Source organism: Schistocerca americana, chromosome X (genome assembly GCF_021461395.2).
Source record: "Schistocerca americana isolate TAMUIC-IGC-003095 chromosome X, iqSchAmer2.1, whole genome shotgun sequence".
In the NCBI taxonomy this organism is placed as follows: domain Eukaryota; kingdom Metazoa; phylum Arthropoda; class Insecta; order Orthoptera; family Acrididae; genus Schistocerca; species Schistocerca americana.
The window spans coordinates 708,248,702-708,268,790 of record NC_060130.1 but is presented as its reverse complement, the minus strand read 5'-3'; the positions used below and the strand labels follow the sequence as shown (position 1 = coordinate 708,268,790).

The 20,089-nt window shown below is 42.0% G+C and overlaps 1 protein-coding gene across 1 annotated transcript in view; it reads left to right on the top strand.

Annotated features, from left to right (window-relative positions):
* LOC124555531 (src kinase-associated phosphoprotein 2-A-like) overlaps positions 1 to 20,089 on the top strand; it is a 247,144-nt gene that overhangs the window by 168,932 nt on the left and 58,123 nt on the right. The window contains exon 2 of the mRNA XM_047129485.1: positions 9,824 to 9,985. Coding sequence (XP_046985441.1) covers positions 9,824 to 9,985 — 162 coding nt within the window. The remainder of the gene's footprint in view (positions 1 to 9,823; positions 9,986 to 20,089) is intronic.

The following is a 20,089-nucleotide window of genomic DNA, read 5'->3' as shown; positions in this document are numbered from 1 at the left end:
CTCCCCACCCTCCATCAGAAAAACAACTGGATGTTATGAAAGTTGATATTGAATATGCCTTAACGAAAGACACCACTGCAAAATATATAGTTGCCAATGCACTAAAGAACGAAACCAAATTCGTGTGTAACATCCCACGGTCTATTGACTTTTACACCCTCAAGTCCTTAAAACAGATATTACAACACCAAGGTATCGTTGCCACAAAATCTGATAAAGGCAACAGCATTGTGCTTTTGAACAAATGTGATTATGTGGATAAAGTTAATGATTTTCTGAATATCACAGGCTTCCAAGTCTGTCCTAAAGACCCTACTAAATTGTTCAAAGAGGATGTTAAATATGCAATCATTTCATGCAAAAGCATATCCTCTGAATTTGAAGTAAAACTGTTAACTAATATGAACCCAACGCCTCCTAGAATGTACGGCCTTCCTAAACTGCATAAACAAGATATTCCTATTCGTCCAGTTGTATCATCATTCACTGCTCCATCTTACAAACTAGCCAGTAAACTTGATGTCCTAATTAAGAGCAAGACTAAATTTAAACCAAAGCATGGTATTTCAAACTCTGTGGACCTAGTAAACAAGTTAAAAGGTATATCTGTCTCACACAGTGATAAATTAGTATCCTTTGATGTCAGCAGTTTGTTTTCTAACATACCAGTAGTAGAATGTATAGACATTCTGACAGAGCTGATGCACAAGTCTAATGTCAATCCTGTGGAATTGAATGACTTGAGACTGGCCACACAGACCTGCCTTGCACAGAACTATTTCCAGTTCCAAGGCACTCTTTATAAACAATTAGATGGCTTAGCTATGGGTTCCCCTCTTAGTCCACTGTTGGCTGAAATATTTATGGACCATTTTGAACAAAATTTTCTAAAAACAGAACCTTTGAGTGCAAACATCAAATACTGGTTTAGATATGTAGATGATGTCCTGTGTATGTGGACTGGTACTACAAGACAACTCAACACATTCTTGAAAAACCTAAACGGTCAACATAAAAATATCCAGTTCACTATGGAAATTGGCAACAAATCCATAAACTTCTTAGATCTCACCATTGACATCAGTACACACACACATTGTTTCGAAATTTACAGAAAAACAACAACTACAGACACAGTAATACCTTCTTGCTCACAACACCCCATAGCTCACAAACATGCAGCTTTCCACTCAATGGTACACCGTCTCATATCCATCCCCATGTCCAGAGATGATTTTAAAGCAGAGTTAGATACAATAAAATTTATTGCCTCAGCCAATGGCTACAATCCAGTTCTTATTGACCACATCTTGCACAGGAAACAAAAACGGAAAATTATACCCCTCCTCTATGCCCCACCTGCTTCCCCATCCACTGTCTGCAAGAAATGGTGTACTCTACCATTTCTAGGTAAGGTATCACAGACTATAGCCAAAGCACTGAAATCCTGCAAGTATAGGGTTTCCTACTATGTCAGGAACACTACAGCCCAGTGTGTTTTTAATAGCAAAGATAAGATCCAGTTATTAGCCAACAGTGGGGTATACAAAATCACCTGTTCTGATTGTGAAAAATTTTACATTGGTCAGTCAGGCAGAGACATATCAACTAGGCTGGCTGAACATGAACGCAGCTGGAGGTTGCAGAATTCAGACTCTGCATTTGCTGAGCATGTACTGAGTGAGGGTCACAACTACCAGCCAGTGTCCCATGTACTTCACATAGCAAACAAAGGCCATAAACTCAACCTGTTGGAAGCCCTTGAAATTAACAAACATCTTGCTCACAGTCCAGATCTCATCCTAAATGACCAGACACAACTCAACACTTCCCCTCTCCTAAACTTCATATAATCATCTTTGTTGTTCATTACTTCCCACACCCTCTCTTCCTACATAATCCCATTTTCCTGTAGTCATTAAGTTGTTTTATTTGTTGCAGTTGTCTTTGTATTCCACATATGCTGTAGTTTCAATAGTTAAGGGTTTGCTTTTAACTTGTACTTGTATTACTGTCCATGTTTAACTCCCCTTGTAGTTGTCTCATCAAACACTGTTCATATTTTACTTTGCTCATTTATTTAATGTAAACTGGTATACAGCCACTGCTTTGGTTATAAAGTTAATGTTAAAATGCAGTACCACCACACTCTCAAACTGTAGGTTCCCTCAAACACCTCAATTTTCCTGCATTTATTAATTTCTGTTTATCGTATTGATATAGCTTAAGTTCTTCGTGTATTCTGTATTTACATTGACAACTGTCTCTTCTTTTTTAATTGGTTGTGTATCACTCTCCATGTTTCATACCTCTTGATGCAGCCTTGCCTAGTACTAAGTTTATCTTATTTCAATAGTTTTGTTTATCAATAGATACCGTTATGTAGGTATGTTATTCTTATATTGTGCTAAAGGTTTTCCTGTCAACTCCATTGTTATTTATGTACTGTTCAGTTTTTACTATTTCATTGCAAAGATGTTACTCACTGTATGTTTCTACTTCACTCTAGATGTGTTACTTCTCTTCCAGTGTTGTCTGCTAACATTTAACTTCTTTGGTGATAATACTCAGTAAATGCCTGAAGATGGCCTTGTAAGCCGAAAACCGGTTAGCAATAAAAATAATATTGTAGAACAAAAGCAAACTGGTGCTTTTCATTTATTATTATTTACCTAAGTTTCTTTCCGCAGGACGATAGGAATATACCTTATTAGAGAATCGATGCCGAAGCAGTGAATTGCATAAGTATTTGTCGAAAACGTCCTTAACATCAAACCAAGAACGAATAGATTAATAAATGTACATTTATTGTGGGCACCATGATGGCATAAGCCACAAGTGGTTTTGTGCTCTATAGAAGTGTAGTGTTCATCTTGCTGCAATTGATAAAACAAACTTCTTCCGCTTAATGTTATCAAAGCTACTTCCTCTTGTATACAACAGCTGTTACTTGACAAGAGGCATTCACGCTCCCCATAACTTCTGTTAACTTTTTAGAATGCTGTATTCCTATCCCAGTAAACCTCATTAGCGGCACTACGTACTAAAAACGTCTGCTAATTTGTAATTTTGTACTGTCTGAATGTCAGTGCACTGAAGCTCTTTCCACTGCTAACTGTGTATCATACATTTTGCTGTTTTTTTCGTTGTCCTATTTAGATCCCTACAATATTTATTCCGTATGTTGGTTCTGACTATTACAGAAAACATAAAATATTGACACTTTGATAATCTGCTTCACAGAAGTTTCTAACCTCTGGACATTTTGAATTAACTTTCAAACCCACTTTTTCTCATGTCGACCAGTCAACGATTAGATGCTCCTTCTTCGTCCAAAGGTTGATACAAGCACCCTAACACACTGCCTTCAATGACGTGTTAGACAAAGGACACCCCCGTTTGCGAGAGAGGCTGAATCTCGGCAGAATAGTCTGAATAGCAGAACCTGGTATCAAGACGACCAGTGTCCATGCTGATCACATACTAACAGAGCCCTAACTGTCATACTCTCAAGATTTTTTTCCATTTGCCTTCCCAATAAAATCTTAGTTTTCACCATCATTACTTAATCACACTGTAATAATAAAAGCTCATTTTTACCAGATATCTTTGTTAGGAGATTTACGCTAAATGTTATATTTTAGTTAAGCGACAATCAGTTTTCTGCAAGCCATGAGCTTATGTTAACCGCAAATCCGTTTCCTAAATCAGTTACATTGTGTTCCGTTTCTCTCACAACAACAATTGTCTCTTCTACAAGTAAAAAAATGTTTATATCATCTGTGTCTTAAATGGATTCAGATTTGCTTTTCACAGAGAACAACTTCGGCTTGCTAATTTTTAAGTCTGAAAGGAACTACTAGTAACATATTCCCGCTACTTCCATGATGTTGAAGCTTACCATCTTCTACGCACAATCTCATGTTTCTATTAACTCAGAGAAGCTATCTGCAAGCAAAAACTGCCATCCTCGCAAATAATAAAGCGGATTTTTGTTAATGTTTCTTCCCTGCAGCTAAGCTGCTAGCCTGGCAGAACTTACCTGTATACAGGGTGGGCCATTGATAGTGACCGGGCCAAACATCTCACGAAATAAGCATCAAACGAAGAAACTACAAAGTACGAAACTAGTCTAGCTTGAAGGGGCAAACCAGATGGAGCTATGGCTGGCCCGCTAGATGGCGCTGCCTTAGGTCAAACGGATATCAACTGCGTTTTTAAAAAAAATGGGGACCCCCATTTTTATTACATATTCGTGTAGTACGTAAGGAAATATGAATGTTTTGGTTGGACCACTTTTGTTTTGTGATAGATGGCGCTGTAATAATCACAAACGTATAAGTACGTGGTATCATGTAACATTCAGCCTGTGCGGACGGTATTTGCTTCGTGGTGCATAAACCGTGTTAAAATGGACCGTTTACCAATTGCGGAAAAGGTCGATATCGTGTTGACGTATGGCTATTGCGATCAAAATGCCCAACGGGCGTGTGCTATGTATGCTGCTCGGTATCCTGGACGACATAATCCAAGTGTCCAGACCGTTCGCCGGATAATTGCGTTATTTAAGGAAACAGGAAGTATTAAACCACATGTGAAACGTCAACCACGACCTGCAACAAATGATGATGCCCAAGTAGGTGTTTTAGCTCCTATCGCGGCTAATCCGCACATCAGCAGCAGACAAATTGCGCGAGAATCGGGAATCTCAAAAACGTCGGTGCTGAGAATGCTACATCAACATCGATTGCACCCGTACCATACTTCTATGCACCAGGAATTGCATCGCGACGACTTTGAACGTCGTGTACAGTTCTGCCACTGGGCACAAGAGAAATTACGGGACGATGACAGATTTTTTGCTCGAGTTCTATTTAGCGACGAAGCGTCATTCACCAACAGCGGTAACATACACCGGCATAATATGCAATATTGGGCAACGGAAAATCCACGATGGCTGCGACAAGTGGAACACTGCGACCTTGGCGGGTTAATGTGTGGTGCGGCATTATGGGTGGAAGGATAATTGGCCCCCATTTTATCGATGGCAATCTAAATGGTGCAAAGTATGCTGATTTCCTACGTAATGTTCTACCGATGTTACTACAAAATGTTTCACTGCGTGACAGAATGGCGATGTACTTCAAATATGATGGATGTCCGGCACGTAGCTCGCGTGCGGTTAAAGCGGTATTGAATAGCACATTTCATGACCGATGTATTGGTCGTCGAAGCACCATACCATGGCCCGCACGTTCACCGGATCTGATGTCCCCGGATTTCTTTCTGTGGGGAAAGTTGATGCATATTTGCTATCGTGATCCACCGACAACGCCTGACAACATGCGTCAGAGCATTGTCAATGCATATGCGAACATTACGGAAGGCGAACTACCCGCTGTTGAGAAGAATGTCGTTACACGTATTGCCAAATGCATTGAGGTTGACGGACATCATTTTGAGCATTTATTGCATTAATGTGGTGTTTACAGGTAATCACGCTGTAACAGCATGCGTTCTCAGAAATAATAAGTTCACAAAGGTACATGTATCACGTTGAAACAACTGAAATAAAATGTTCAAACGTACCTACGTTCTTTATTTTAGTTTAGAAACCTACCTGTTACCAACTGTTCGTCTAAAATTGTGAGCCATATGTTTGTGACTATTACAGCGCCATCTATCATAAAGCGAAAAAAGTGGTCCAACTAAAACATTCACATTTCTTTACGTACTACACGAATATGTAATAAAAAATGGGGGTTCCTATTTTTAAAAAACGCATTTGATATCCGTTAGACCTATGGCAGCGCCATCTGATTTCCCCCTTCAAGCTAGACAAGTTTCGTTCTTTGTAGTTTTTTCGTTTGACGCTTATTGCGTGAGATATTTGGCCCTGTCGCGATCAATGGACGACCCTGTATACTGAAATGTGTTACTATTCTTATGGACGTATCCTAAAAAAACTGGCGTGACAACATTTCTAATTTTGTTTCTACTTCCGCTTTACACATTGCTTTTACTGACGATTATTTTGGTGTGTCTGTTGGCTGACCACCCATGACTGGTATACTATGCAGTTGACTGTATAAAGCGTTAATGTGTGCAGCTCTGATCTCCATAAATGTACGTGAAGTTTCATCATACCATAGAACCCATGTGACATTTACTCTTCAGTGATTTAATAATTTATTGACTTTCTCCCACATTTTTCACTGGCTGTATGACGCAATAAAAATGGTTGTCAATGTTCTTTATACTTGCCTGTAGAAAAAAAAAAAGTTTAACTTGCCTACTATTGCAGAGATTGGAAATTAAATATCTTGTACAGTTTTGAAGGATCATTAACAATTTGATACTATTAATTTCATTTTGGGGACTGTCTGTTTACAGTTTAGTCTGTCCTATAAAATTCCTTTCAGTTGTTCGCGGTAATGTCTGCGGGCAAATTCTTTAGCATACCTGTGAATTTCTTTTACATTATAACAAAGCGCCCATTTCTTCTTACATTAGATTCTGATGTCATTATTTATTCAAATTGGTTTTTTATTAGAGATGCATTTCCGCTTGCAAATAGTTACTTTTAAGGAACCCTCAACTGTAAATATGACGGTTTGTATAAATGGGTTATGTTTGTCATTCGTATTGTCTCTAGTGGTAACTTCTTGCCAAGTTTCGCTACTGAGTTTGGTCCAAAGTTGTGCATTGTATCTGGAACCTTATTACTAAGTCTAAACTAAAGATTTTTGTGTAAACCTTTCCGTATTAATAAATTGCACCCAATTAAAATTTCGACACTATGAAGGTGGTTTGTAACTAACGTAAAGTTCGTATGAGTAGCATTTTTCCACAACCGCACGAAATAGGTAGAGGTAATACCATTACTTTATATGTGTGAGGAAAGATTACGCAGCGGATTTCTCATTCAGGGATTGTGTTAGAATGTTCGTGAAAACATTCTATTATTGCTCGTGTAAGGAGAAACGTGTACCAATATGTACAGGAATTCGACAGCGGGAGGATCATGGTCTATCGACGCTGTGGTTTCTTTCCGCGGCACTGCTGCTCACATTTGTCGGGATCCTACGACTGTCGTACAGATATTGTATCTGTGGGTTCAGCAGGGCCATTTACAATTCAATGCAGGATGTCAACGGCCCCACGCGACTGATGACTATGATGTTCGGTTTGCGGGGCGCGGTCGTCAGCGCCCATACAAAGTCCCAATTTTTACACAGTCCAGATTTTACACAATCCAATCTAGCCACTGTCCCCGGGCAGAGAAAATCCCCAACCCAGCCGGGAATCGAACCCGGGACCCCATTATCCAGAGGGAGCAACACTAGCCACTAGACCACAAGCTGCGCACTCCCCACGCAACTAGCGCCCTACAGGACAGACATAGTTCTTTCGTCTGTACAGGATCGCACAGCTACGTCACGCACATTCAGCCACGAAATGAGTTTGTTTGCAGTAAGAAAAATAGCTATACGGACAATCCGACGATTAACACTACAGTCAGCACGGCAACCATTGTTGCTTCCCTTGATGCGCACCAGAGAGAGAGGCGTCCCGACACGTGCGCCCAATAATAACAGTGGACGCGGGAGTGGCAGCGCATCATCTTTCGTAAGTGTCTCGGTTCAGAGTACAGCATCACGATGAATGTACCAGTGTGTGGAGGATCCGGAGAAAACGGTCGTTGCCAAATGGCGTTCGTCATCGTCATACGATCCCAATTCCTGGCATGATGATTGGGGTGCCATTCGGTGCACAACACGAACGCCTCATGTTCATACAGCAGCTAATTAGGACAGTAGTCGTTCCATTTCTGGCGTGTCCATCTTCGAGGTCTTCGCGAAGTTATCTTTCTATAAGATAACGGAGGACCACTGTTTCCCATACCATTCTGACCTACTTCGGTACTGACGGTGATTTACTGGTGCCCTGCCTAGCTTGTTCTCCAGATCTCTCACCCACTGAAAATATTTGGTCGTCGGTTGCCGACAGACTGACCAGCCACTACGATTGGTGAAGTGTGGAAGCATCGAATGACGTACCTGTATCTGTGCTCCAAGCTCAGTGGACTAGATGCCCATATGGATTAGCGCCAATGTCGCTACCAGGGGTGGCAGCTCTAGTGTACAAAATACCACACCCTGTGTACCCACAGAACACCTACAAATTTAATAGTGTATTCCATCAACTTGACTGTACACACACAATAAGAAAAATTTCGTTATTTCCTATCCTTTCAGGTGTAATTTTAATTGCCAACACTGATATTTGTGCTTCATATTCTGAAACATATTTTCACCCAATGTGGCCTACACTCCCGAAAATAATTGTTAACTTTTCATCTGTACTCCAGTGGGAAAGTATGTTTTTGTTATTCATCTTCACCTATCTATTTATCCCTGTATACTTCAAAGGACTGTTCACTTTCAGCCCAAGGAGATAAATTCATCACACTATTTCTCATAACATTCCATGGTATTTAGTATCTGATTTGGGCATCTTTTTCCTGTAAATCTCTGTTACCTTCATTTCTTAACCCCATTTGCCTCCAGAGTTTTCATCCAATTACATGGTTATGAGACTGACTTGCGTCAATCATGTTATTTTGATTTTCGGAGGATGAAGTCATTATAAGGGCTTAAAAAGGCTTACTACCACATTTCTCGTGTACACACATTGTGACACGAAAGATGATAGTTTGATTTATTTTTGAGTTCTTACGTTGTTCAACGATTCCTCTTCAGTCAGCAGAAGTTAAGTTTAAAATTAAAAACGTTCGCAAACGAATGAAGATTGTCATCATGTTCCGAATACTTTTCCATTATCCGTAGCACCATTTTCTCGATTACTGTGAAAGAGAAGATTGATTGTGATGTCGCCGTTACGTAGAGCGTATCTGGGAGAACGACTGCCGTGTAGCAGCCAAATTTGACTTTGGTGGTAATGGATTCCATACATAGAAAGTCGAGGTGATTGTGTAAGTTTTATGCAAATTTCCTTCCTGAATTTTATGGCTTACTCTTTTGTCAGCGCTCCCGATAATTTCACCTAAATATTCTAAGTGTTTTTTCTGAGTATTGTTGCCATATGAGGTCATGAGAGATCCTAAGTATTCGTTGTTTGACCCATTATTCACTGAAGCGTGTGTAGCGTGTAGACCTTGTTGACGCATATAACTATGAGGAAAAGATGTCCTGGAGGTGGTAGGACCATATGATTCAGCCATTTTCAGAAATGTGGTTTGACTAGAAAAATATAGTCAAGTAGTAAACGAACTCTATATAGGGCATACGGACTTGGGATCTAATGCTTCACAATTTCTAGTATGCCAAAGGTAAATCTAAGAATACTTAAATTGTGAAGAGTAGTCCCTTAGACTTACTACACTTCAAATACTTCATCCAACTTCTCTTCAGCAGTTAATGTGTGACTGAAGGCCCAATTGACAATCTACATGTTTATTTATAAAACAAGAAACCTGTCCAGAAAACTGTGAAAGACCCTTGGTGTACATCATCTACTATTTCATATTGATATTAAGACGCCATCATTAGATTCCGAAAAAGTTGTCGCGTGTTTTAAAGAGGTGACAAATATTTTGTGCTAGGATTTTTGATTCGTTTCTTATCAGATTAAATGCTAACATTATATGAGATTTGGAAATAAACAAGCAAAAAATTCTTCGAAATACCTTATAAATTTCGCTTGGTGTATTGGGCTAGAAGGGAGTGAACAGACGAAAGTTTCTATCCAATAATAAAGTTTATTTTTATGAACATAGCTAAAAATTCGTAAATTGTTACAGATGTCAACCACTTTTTGTCCGAGACGCTCGCAGAAGAAGAACTTTCAGCTGCTGCTGAGGAGGAAAAGGAATCTCTGATACGTGAGATAACAACACATCTATCCCCACCAGCGCCACCAATGACACCACCACCATATTTGGACATGAACGGAGGCTCAAGGAGTAAGTGAAAACTAATTGTAGTAATCATACTTCTGTGTTTCACTCGGATATTAAATAAGAATACAGATACACTCCTGGAAATTGAAATAAGAACACCGTGAATTCATTGTCCCAGGAAGGGGAAACTTTATTGACACATTCCTGGGGTCAGATACATCACATGATCACACTGACAGAACCACAGGCACATAGACACAGGCAACAGAGCATGCACAATGTCGGCACTAGTACAGTGTATATCCACCTTTCGCAGCAATACAGGCTGCTATTCTCCCATGGAGACGATCGTAGAGATGCTGGATGTAGTCCTGTGGAACGGCTTGCCATGCCATTTCCACCTGGCACCTCAGTTGGACCAGCGTTCGTGCTGGACGTGCAGACCGCGTGAGACGACGCTTCATCCAGTCCCAAACATGCTCAATGGGGGACAGATCCGGAGGTCTTGCTGGCCAGGGTAGTTGACTTACACCTTCTAGAGCACGTTGGGTGGCACGGGATACATGCGGACGTGCATTGTCCTGTTGGAACAGCAAGTTCCCTTGCCGGTCTAGGAATGGTAGAACGATGGGTTCGATGACGGTTTGGATGTACCGTGCACTATTCAGTGTCCCCTCGACGATCACCAGTGGTGTACGGCCAGTGTAGGAGATCGCTCCCCTCAACATGATGCCGGGTGTTGGCCCTGTGTGCCTGGGTCGTATGCAGTCCTGATTGTGGCGCTCACCTGCACGGCGCCAAACACGCATACGACCATCATTGGCACCAAGGCAGAAGCGACTCTCATCGCTGAAGACGACACGTCTCCATTCGTCCCTCCATTCACGCCTGTCGCGACACCACTGGAGGTGGGCTGCACGATGTTGGGGCGTGAGCGGAAGACGGCCTAACGGTGTGCGGGACCGTAGCCCAGCTTCATGGAGACGGTTGCGAATGGTCCTCGCCGATACCCCAGGAGCAACAGTGTCCCTAATTTGCTGGGAAGTGGCGGTGCGATCCCCTACGGCACTGCGTAGGATCCTACGGTCTTGGCGTGCATCCGTGCGTCGCTGCGGTCCGGTCCCAGGTCGATGGGCACGTGCACCTTCCGCCGACCACTGGCGACAACATCGATGTACTGTGGAGACCTCACGCCCCACGTGTTGAGCAATTCGGCGGTACGTCCACCCGGCCTCCCGCATGCCCACTATACGCCCTCGCTCAAAGTCCGTCAACTGCACATACGGTTCACGTCCACGCTGTCGCCGCATGCTACCAGTGTTAAAGACTGCGATGGAGCTCCGTATGCCACGGCAAACTGGCTGACACTGACGGCGGCGGTGCACAAATGCTGCGCAGCTAGCGCCATTCGACGGCCAACAGCGCGGTTCCTGGTGTGTCCGCTGTGCCGTGCGTGTGATCATTGCTTGTACAGCCCTCTCGCAGTGTCCGGAGCAAGTATGGTGGGTCTGACACACCGGTGTCAATGTGTTCTTTTTTCCATATCCAGGAGTGTATTTATTTTTCTAGATAATGTGAAGTATAAACCATCGCTGTGTACAATGGTGGAATTTATAACTAAACGTTTGTAATGTTATTTTTAAGACACGGCATCAAGAAAACGTTTACAAATATCTGGATGTGATGCTGTCTAGCAGCAAATAATACAAAGTTGTGAAACTAATTTTAAAGTATAAATGAATTAGTAAATAAAGTAAAGCGTTTCTTAGGTAGGTTGGTTTGAACAACACAGTGCCTTATGAGGCATAATCCTATTGAAGGGGTTTGGCTCTCGTTTTTACTCTGATCCTTGAACGGACTTACCCAGCCAGTCATAGGTGACCCTATAATTTGAGTACAGAGAACCCTGACGCAAATTGGCATTATTGACATTTAAAATATCATTTACAAAGATAAATAACGGAATCAGTGACACAAAAATTCCTAGGACCGAGTGTAGATCGAGTCCGGGGTCTTTGGAGCCTGCCATTTACTTAGTTTTCTTTTCAGTTTACTTTTCATTTGTTCTTTAAAAGTTGAGTCGTTCATACTCTACTGTATCCTGACCCTCCCAGTACCATTTTAGCGTTTAGGGGCGTAGGCACTTTGGACATCTATTCCTGCCATGAATGGCTCTAGAATCGTACCTCGGGGGGAAAAAAATCTCTTAAATATTTTTGATACTTGGAAACAAATCTGAAAAAAGTAACAATACTTGCCTTTTGCAGACTATAATTTTTAGATGGTTCAAATGGCTCTAAGCACTATGGGACTTAACATCTGAGGTCATGAGTCCCCTAGACTTAGAATGACATAAACCTAACTAACCTAAGGACAGCACACACATCCATGCCCGAGGCATGGATGTGTGTGATGTCCTTAGGTTTAAGTAGTTCTTAGTCTAGGGGACTGATGACCTCAGATGTTAAGTCCCATAGCGCTTAGAGCCATTTGAACCGTGCCCGAGGCAGGATTCGAACCTGCGACCGTTGCAGCAGCGTGGTTCCGCGGACTGAAGCGCCTAGAACCGCTCGGCCACTAAATCTTTAGATGAAAACTAAACTTTATTCTCGTAAAAATAGAATATCTTTCTTCTTGATAACCTAAAATTATTCATCCTGTAAAACAAAAAAATTGTCTTCCTTAAACTTAAAATTCTTCTTTCTTTAAAACTGAAAATTTTCCTGCTCTAGAACTAGAATTCTTTTATCATTAAATTTTACTTTCTTATCTTGTCTACTAATGACTTGAATGATAAATTATGTTACAAATAAAGCTTGTACATAAGTTGATGTTTCTGCTCCAGGATATCGAAGTATCTTTGTGTGATTTTTTGTTTTGTTTAAAAGTTGCTCTTCTTATTACGTTAAACATATCATAAAATTTGCAAGGGGACCGTACGTACTTGCGTTATGGTTTTGATTCAGGTTGACAGGGCGTGTAGAACAGGCAAGGACTTCAACTTTTGTAAAGAGGACGGCGCAACTCTGATACTCGATTTTCTCGAAAACGGTTCAAAGTTTTAAGAATGCGTGTATATACTACTGATCGGTGGCTAACAGTCCAGGAGGCTGTAGCCAAGTGATTAAGTGCTTAGTTTCATAAGCGCAAGGTCTCTGGATGTTTTGTTACACCCGAATGGGAGGGGATCCTCAAGTCACAAATATCGGATAAAAAATCATGTGGCTAAAATTTCTAAATTACAACAAATTAGAAGAGAAAACAGGACGTTACCTGACGGAGCCGTCACAACATTAGGAGGGAAGAGGACCTGTACATTTAAAAAGCAAGGTGAAGTACTAAATTACATGGACACCTTGAACTACCCGGATAATGTAACAATTTACTGAAACATTTTTGTGATACAGGACAAAGGATTCTTTTTGTAGACTTCACGGTTCTTTAACCTACTGCCAAAATTGTTTTGGTCTGAAAAATGCCGGAGGTATGTTTGGCTGACATCAGTTTCTTTCCAGTCCTCTCTGATACGTATCCATGATATGGAATTTTATAGAACTTGTTCTTTTCCTCTACTGCCTTCAGAGTGATTCTCTTTCACGCACTCCCCCGCTTCGCTAGTGTTTCCTGATTCACTTTCTCAATCATAGACCCCGGTCCCCTTACGCTCGGTAATATACTTCATTATAACAAACTTCCTTTCATATGCCTCTGATCTGAGGGGAACGTTATTTAATCTGTTTAGAAAGAACCAACCGCGCTGGAGTAGACGAGCGGTCTCAGGCGCTGCAGTCATGGACTGTGCGGCTGGTTCCGGCGGGGGTTCGAGTCCTCCCTCGGGCATGGGTGTGTGTGTTTGTCCTTAGGATAATTTAGGTTAAGTAGTGTGTAAGCTTAGGGACTGATGACCTTAGCAGTTAAGTCCCATAAGATTTCACACACATTTGAACATTTTTTTAGGACGGACCGGAAGGCAGCAGTTTCATATTTAAACGGGTGGTTGGAAGCTACATTCAGAACTAAATCATAGTAGACTCCTTTCTATAAATGTCTAACTCGACCTTGCCGCCATTTAAGGTGATAAAGTCTAAATATGGCAAGCTCCCGTTAATCTGATATTGAGCACACAAAGAAATCCTTCTACGGAATGTATTAAGTCTGTTATGTAAATTATCACACTCTTTCTTGATGCCTTGCTAAAGAATAAAGTTGTCGTCAACATAACGTTTCCGGCATATCACCTTCGTGGCCCCTTTCGGATACTTCTTAAAAAATTCCTATTTGACATGAGGCATAAAAACATTTGCTAAAATGCAAGCTAGGGGGCAACCCATGGCCAGATCCTGTTGCTGTCTGCGCACTTGGCCACCAAATATAAAATAAAACGTAGCGACAAAGTTAAAATATTAACAATTTCCTTGATTCGTCCGATGGCCTGCCGCCAAATCTGCTGATGGTTTCAAGGGTGATGCAGCAACTGTACAAGTCTATTTTGAAAAATGAAGAAACCACAGAACAGTTGCTTGGTTCACAATATTTTATTATGTACACGATCGGTTTCGGAACACGTGAACTTGTATCGAACTCTTTGCACATTTACTCCTGACAAGGGTAAAGGAGCCTTTTACAGACTATATAATTATAACGTAAAGTTAGCGAACACTTGTACCAATATGATTAAAAAAAACTGTCGTCGTCATGTAGTGATTCCTAATTATGTGAACAATTTACATCTACATGATTACTCTGCAATTCACATTTAAGTACTTGGTAGAGGGTTCATCGAACCACAATCATACTATCTCTCTACCATTCCACTACCGAACAGCGCGCGGGAAAAGCGAACACCTAAACCTTTCTGTTCGAGCTCTGATTTCTCTTCTTTTATTTTGATGATCATTCCTACCTATGTAGGTTGGGCTCAACAAAATATTTTCGCATTCGGAAGGGAAAGTTGGTGACTGAAATTTCGTAAATAGATCTCGCCGCGACGAAAAACGTCTTTGCTTTAATGACTTCCATCCCAACTCGCCTATCATATCTGCCACGCTCTCTCCCCTATTACGTGATAATACAAAACGAGCTGCCCTTTTTTGCACCCTTTCGATGTCCTCCGTCAATCCCACACCGCGCAGCAATATTCTAACAGAGGACGAACGAGTGTAGTGTAAGCTGTCTCTTTAGTGGAATTGTTGCATCTTCTAAGTGTCCTGCCAATGAAACGCAACCTTTGCTCGCCTTCCCTACAATATTATCTATGTGGTCTGTGGTGTCACCGCCAGACACCACACTTGCTAGGTGGTAGTTTTAAATCGGCCGCGGTCCATTAGTACATGTCGGACCCGCGTGTCGCCACTGTGTGATCGCAGACCGAGCGCCACCACAAGGCAGGTCTCGAGATACGGACTAGCCCTCGCCCCAGTTGTACGGACGACGTAGCTAGCGACTATACTGACGAAGCCTCGCTCCTTTGCCGAGCCGATAGTTAGAATAGCCTTCAGCTAAGTCAATGGCTACGACCTAGCAAGGCGCCATTAGTAACATTGCATGTATCTAAAGAGTCTCACTTGTATCGCCACAATCTCCAGATGTACCAAAAGGATGGATTAAAGTTAAGTATTCCAGAAGCTACGTACTTTTCTTTATAGCATTCATTACGTATCCTGTTTCAGACCTCACGCCATCCTGCTTTAGCTTAGTGCGTGCCTTTCGGCTTCCTCTCATTGTGTCTAGGCTGTCTTGTCTAGACACAACATGGTCTTTCCAACTGAAGTTGTTCGTAATTTTAACACCCAGGTACTTAGTTGAATTGACAGCCTTGAGAATTGTACTATTTATCGAGTAATCGAATTCCAACGGATTTCTTTTAGAACTCATGTGAATCACCTCACACTTTTCGTTATTTAGCGTCAACTGCCACCTGCCACACCATACAGCAATCTTTTCTAAATCGCTTTGCAACTGATACTGGTCTTCGGATGACCTTACTAGATGGTAAATTACAGCATCATCTGCGAACAACCTAAGAGAACTGCTCAGATTGTCACCCAGGTCATTTATATAGATGAGGAACAGCAGAGGTCCCAGGACGGTTCCCTGGGGAACACCTGATATCACTTCAGTTTTACTCGATGATTTGCCGTCTATTACTACGAACTGCGACCTTCCTGACAGGAAATCACGACTCCAGTCGCACAACTGAGACGATACCCCGTAGTCTCGCAGCTTGATTAGAAGTCGCTTGTGAGGAACGGTGTCAAAAGCTTTCCGGAAATCTAGAAATACGGAATCAACTTGAGATCCCCTGTCGATAGCGGCCAATACTTCGTGCGAATAAAGAGCTAGCTGCGTTACACAAGAACGATGTTTTCTGAAACCATGCTGATTACGTATCAATAGATCGTTCCCTTCGAGGTGATTCATAATGTTTGAATACAGTATATGCTCCAAAACCCTACTGCAAACCGACGTCAATGATGTAGGTCTGTAGTTCGATGGATTACTCCTACTACCCTTCTTAAACACTGGTGCGACCTGCGCAACTTTCCCATATGTAGGTACAGATCTATCGGTGAGCGAGCGGTTGTATATGATTGCTAAGTAGGGAGCTATTGTATCAGCGTAATCTGAAAGGAACCTAATCTGTATACAATCTGGACCTGAAGACTTGCCCGTATCAAGCGATTTGAGTTGCTTCACAACCCCTAAGGTATCTACTTCTAAGAAACTCATGCTAGCAGCTGTTCGTGTTTCAAATTCTGGAATATTCCATTCGTCTTCCCTGGTGAAGGAATTTCGGAAAACTGCGTCCAATAACTCCGCTTTAGCGGCACAGTCGTCGGTAGCAGTACCATCGGCACTGCGCAGCGAAGGTATTGACTGCGTCTTGCCGCTTGTGTACTTTACATACGACCAGAATTTCTTCGGATTTTCTACCAAATTTCGAGACAATGTTTCGTTGTGGAACCTATTAAAGGCATCTCGCGTTGAAGTCCATGCCAAATTTCGCGCGTCTGTAAATTTTAGCCAATCTTCGGGATTTCGCGTTCTTCTGAACTTTGCATGCTTTTTGCCGTTGCCTCTGCAACAGCGTTCGGACCTGTTTTGTGTACCATGGGGGATCAGTTCCATCTCTTACCAGTTTGAGGTATGAATCTCTCAATTGCTGTTGCTACTACTGTATATCTTTGAATTTGAGCCACATCTCGTCTACAATATGTTTATTAAAACCAATCGTCATACTCCTAAGTACGTTATGGATTCTAAGGTTGAATGTATTAACGGTGAAATTAGAGCCCAGTATAAGAAGGAAATTTTGAATAGCGCTTTGTACCTGCCACACCTGAATTTAGCAAAGTTCGTAAGTGCTAACCAGTCTGATAAAATGTACTGTCATATTCTCGAGGCCGTCGTTAACTATAAAGAGGTCATCACTTCTAGACGCCTGTCAAGACTGTACAAACTATGTAATAGGTCTAGGCCAAATAGAGCCATGTCATCTGCTAAATGAGACTTACAATTCTACCCTAAATTTTTATTTTTGTTGGAATAGCTTATGAGACTTAACTGTTATGGTCATTGGTCCCTAAGCTTACACACTACTTAACCTAAATTATCCTAAGGACAAACACACACACCCATGCTCGTGGGAGGACTCGAACCTCCGCCGGGACCAGCCGCACAGTCCATGACTGCAGCGCCCTAGACCGCTCGGCTAATCCCGCGCGGCCTAGGTTTGATAATAATACAGTTGTTACTTCTAATGCTGACGAGAGTAGTCTGTCAAATATGGGTTTATCATGCAATCTAAGTGAGAATATCTCTGAAGAACAAGAATCTGTGATAATTGCTCATACAACAGAGGCTTTAGAGAGCGCTTGTGAGGTGCCGGGGCTAGCAGTGTATTTAACACTAAATTCTTCTAGAATCTACATATGTAAATGATGCTCTAAGCCCCCCCCCATATCCTAACTCCGACTTTTGCTGCTGCACATGGATTAAAAAGAAACGCGAACTGACTGTAATCGACCCTGTAAGTGGACTAGAAAAGAGTTTGGCACCTGCAATAATTTAATTTGATAAATAAGTTAAATAAAGGAAAGTTTCATTACTGTAGTGAGAAACGCTAGTGTTGTTCTACCGATTAACAGAATGAAAGTTCTGTCCAAAATAACAATATGATTTACTATGACTAAACTCAAAATAATAAACAAAACACACGAAACATTTACAATACATCAAATTGGCTCAAATAAATGCTGTGAAGGTGAAGTTGTCCCTAAACTAGATTGTGACATTTATGACGAAGTGGTATGTGGAGCCAATTTCTTGCAACTCAAATCTTAAGAGAAACACACAGCCAACCCAACATTAATTGCTGCTACAGTAGTGAGAACTCAGACAATGAACACCCAAGACAGAACAAAGTTAGAAAAGACGAACAGGCGCGCTCTGCTGAGCTCTGATTATCACCTAGCAAAATTGCCTGCTTTGCCGGTGCTGCGAACGTACATTACCAAGCTGTCTTCTTAACTGCAAGGACACAATCTGGCGTACCGGAGGCGATGGCTGGTTGCTTCGACGTCCCGTCATGGTGATGATAATGTCGCGAGTATAGCCCGAAACAAATTATCCTGGTCTGGTTGTTCCAGACTAAAGACTTCCTAGCAATGCAAATGCGCCTCTGAGGGAGACGAAGAAGGCTCGCCAAACAATCACTGACGGTACAGTGATTTATTTTAACAAGCGAAGTCACACAGTAACTCCGATACAGTCAACTTTAGCCAAAACTGCTCAAGACAGACAACATAGGCCGCTTGTATGCAGAACGCTCAATTGCCAACTGTACCCGGAAAGTTACGTTGAAGTCGAAACCTCAGCAACTTCGTCAAACAGTTACAATTAAATAAAAGTATGTTAGACATCCAACGGAAGGCAGGCTGTCCAGAGCAGCGAGAGCTCAATCTTGTAACCTACTCCGACCGAAAGGCGAGAGCCGACTACCACAAGAGCACCCGTACAAACCGAACACAGAACATTCCCGCCCCCACGACAGTGGCCGTGGTTAAACGTTCCAATCAGCAACTCGAAAACCGGCGGAAAATTCCACTCTATTGTCGAAGCACTACCTTTCCACCAATGGAGATTCTTGGCGCCAACTTCTGCGCCGATTTTGCTACGTCACGGAACTATGCCCTGAGCAAGCCAATCACAGTTACGATTTTGCAGAAAACGCGGGAATTTGCCCGCCAAGACTGCCTGGGAACACAAGTCATTCCCACGCCTCGCTGGTAGCCCGCCAGAAATTGTTTTCGCTAAGTTTCTGCGAAGTAACGGAATCTCTAGCCCAGCCGCTCCTTCAGGCCCCTGTGGGCGTGTCTCTGCCGCTCTTATGACAACATCTGCGTTTGGAAAGCATTCACTCGACTCCCTCACATCCGTTGGCTTAACCCTCTCAAGATCAGTAGTGTCCGCCTGTCACCGGACGACCCGGGTGACGAGAGACGCTGCGTGGGAAGTCCACGTGTGAAGGAATAGCGACTTTTCACCACATGCAATTAGAGAGGAAGATCGAATCACTCAGACTAAGATAGAAATATGAGAGGGGGCTCATGCCACCTCTCATGCTAACATTCTGGTTTCTGTTAAAAATGAGGCATCTTTGCAAACAAACAGCATTTTAAAACTAATCTCAGCAGAGAATGGCAGATGTTGAAATCAGTTGATAAAAACTTACAGATAACGATGTCTTAGCCGTTTTCCCTATGTCAGTACAGACGACTGTTGTCCTTTCTCAGCAGGAGCACGAGGAAAAGTTGAGCAGTTTATTGTTACTAATGACATTGTTAAGTGCTCAGACCAGACCAAAACGTGCTCTAATAACATCGGGGAAATACTATAAGAAAGTATGATTTTTCCAGATGAGAAGCGGAAGAAACAAGTTTTAATGATGAAACCTAATGCACCTAGACTCGGGGTGACGGTTAAGTTACATGAACTTTACCATTCGGCGAAACCGACTGTTAATGCATGGGGTGGTTCGGGTTACAAACTTGAGAAATTTGTTGCGGGTTCTCTTAAAATAACATTTTTACTTCAGGGAGAGTAGAGTGATAAAAAACAGGGAAGATCTAATTACAGTTCTCAAAATACCAACATACCACTAGGTGA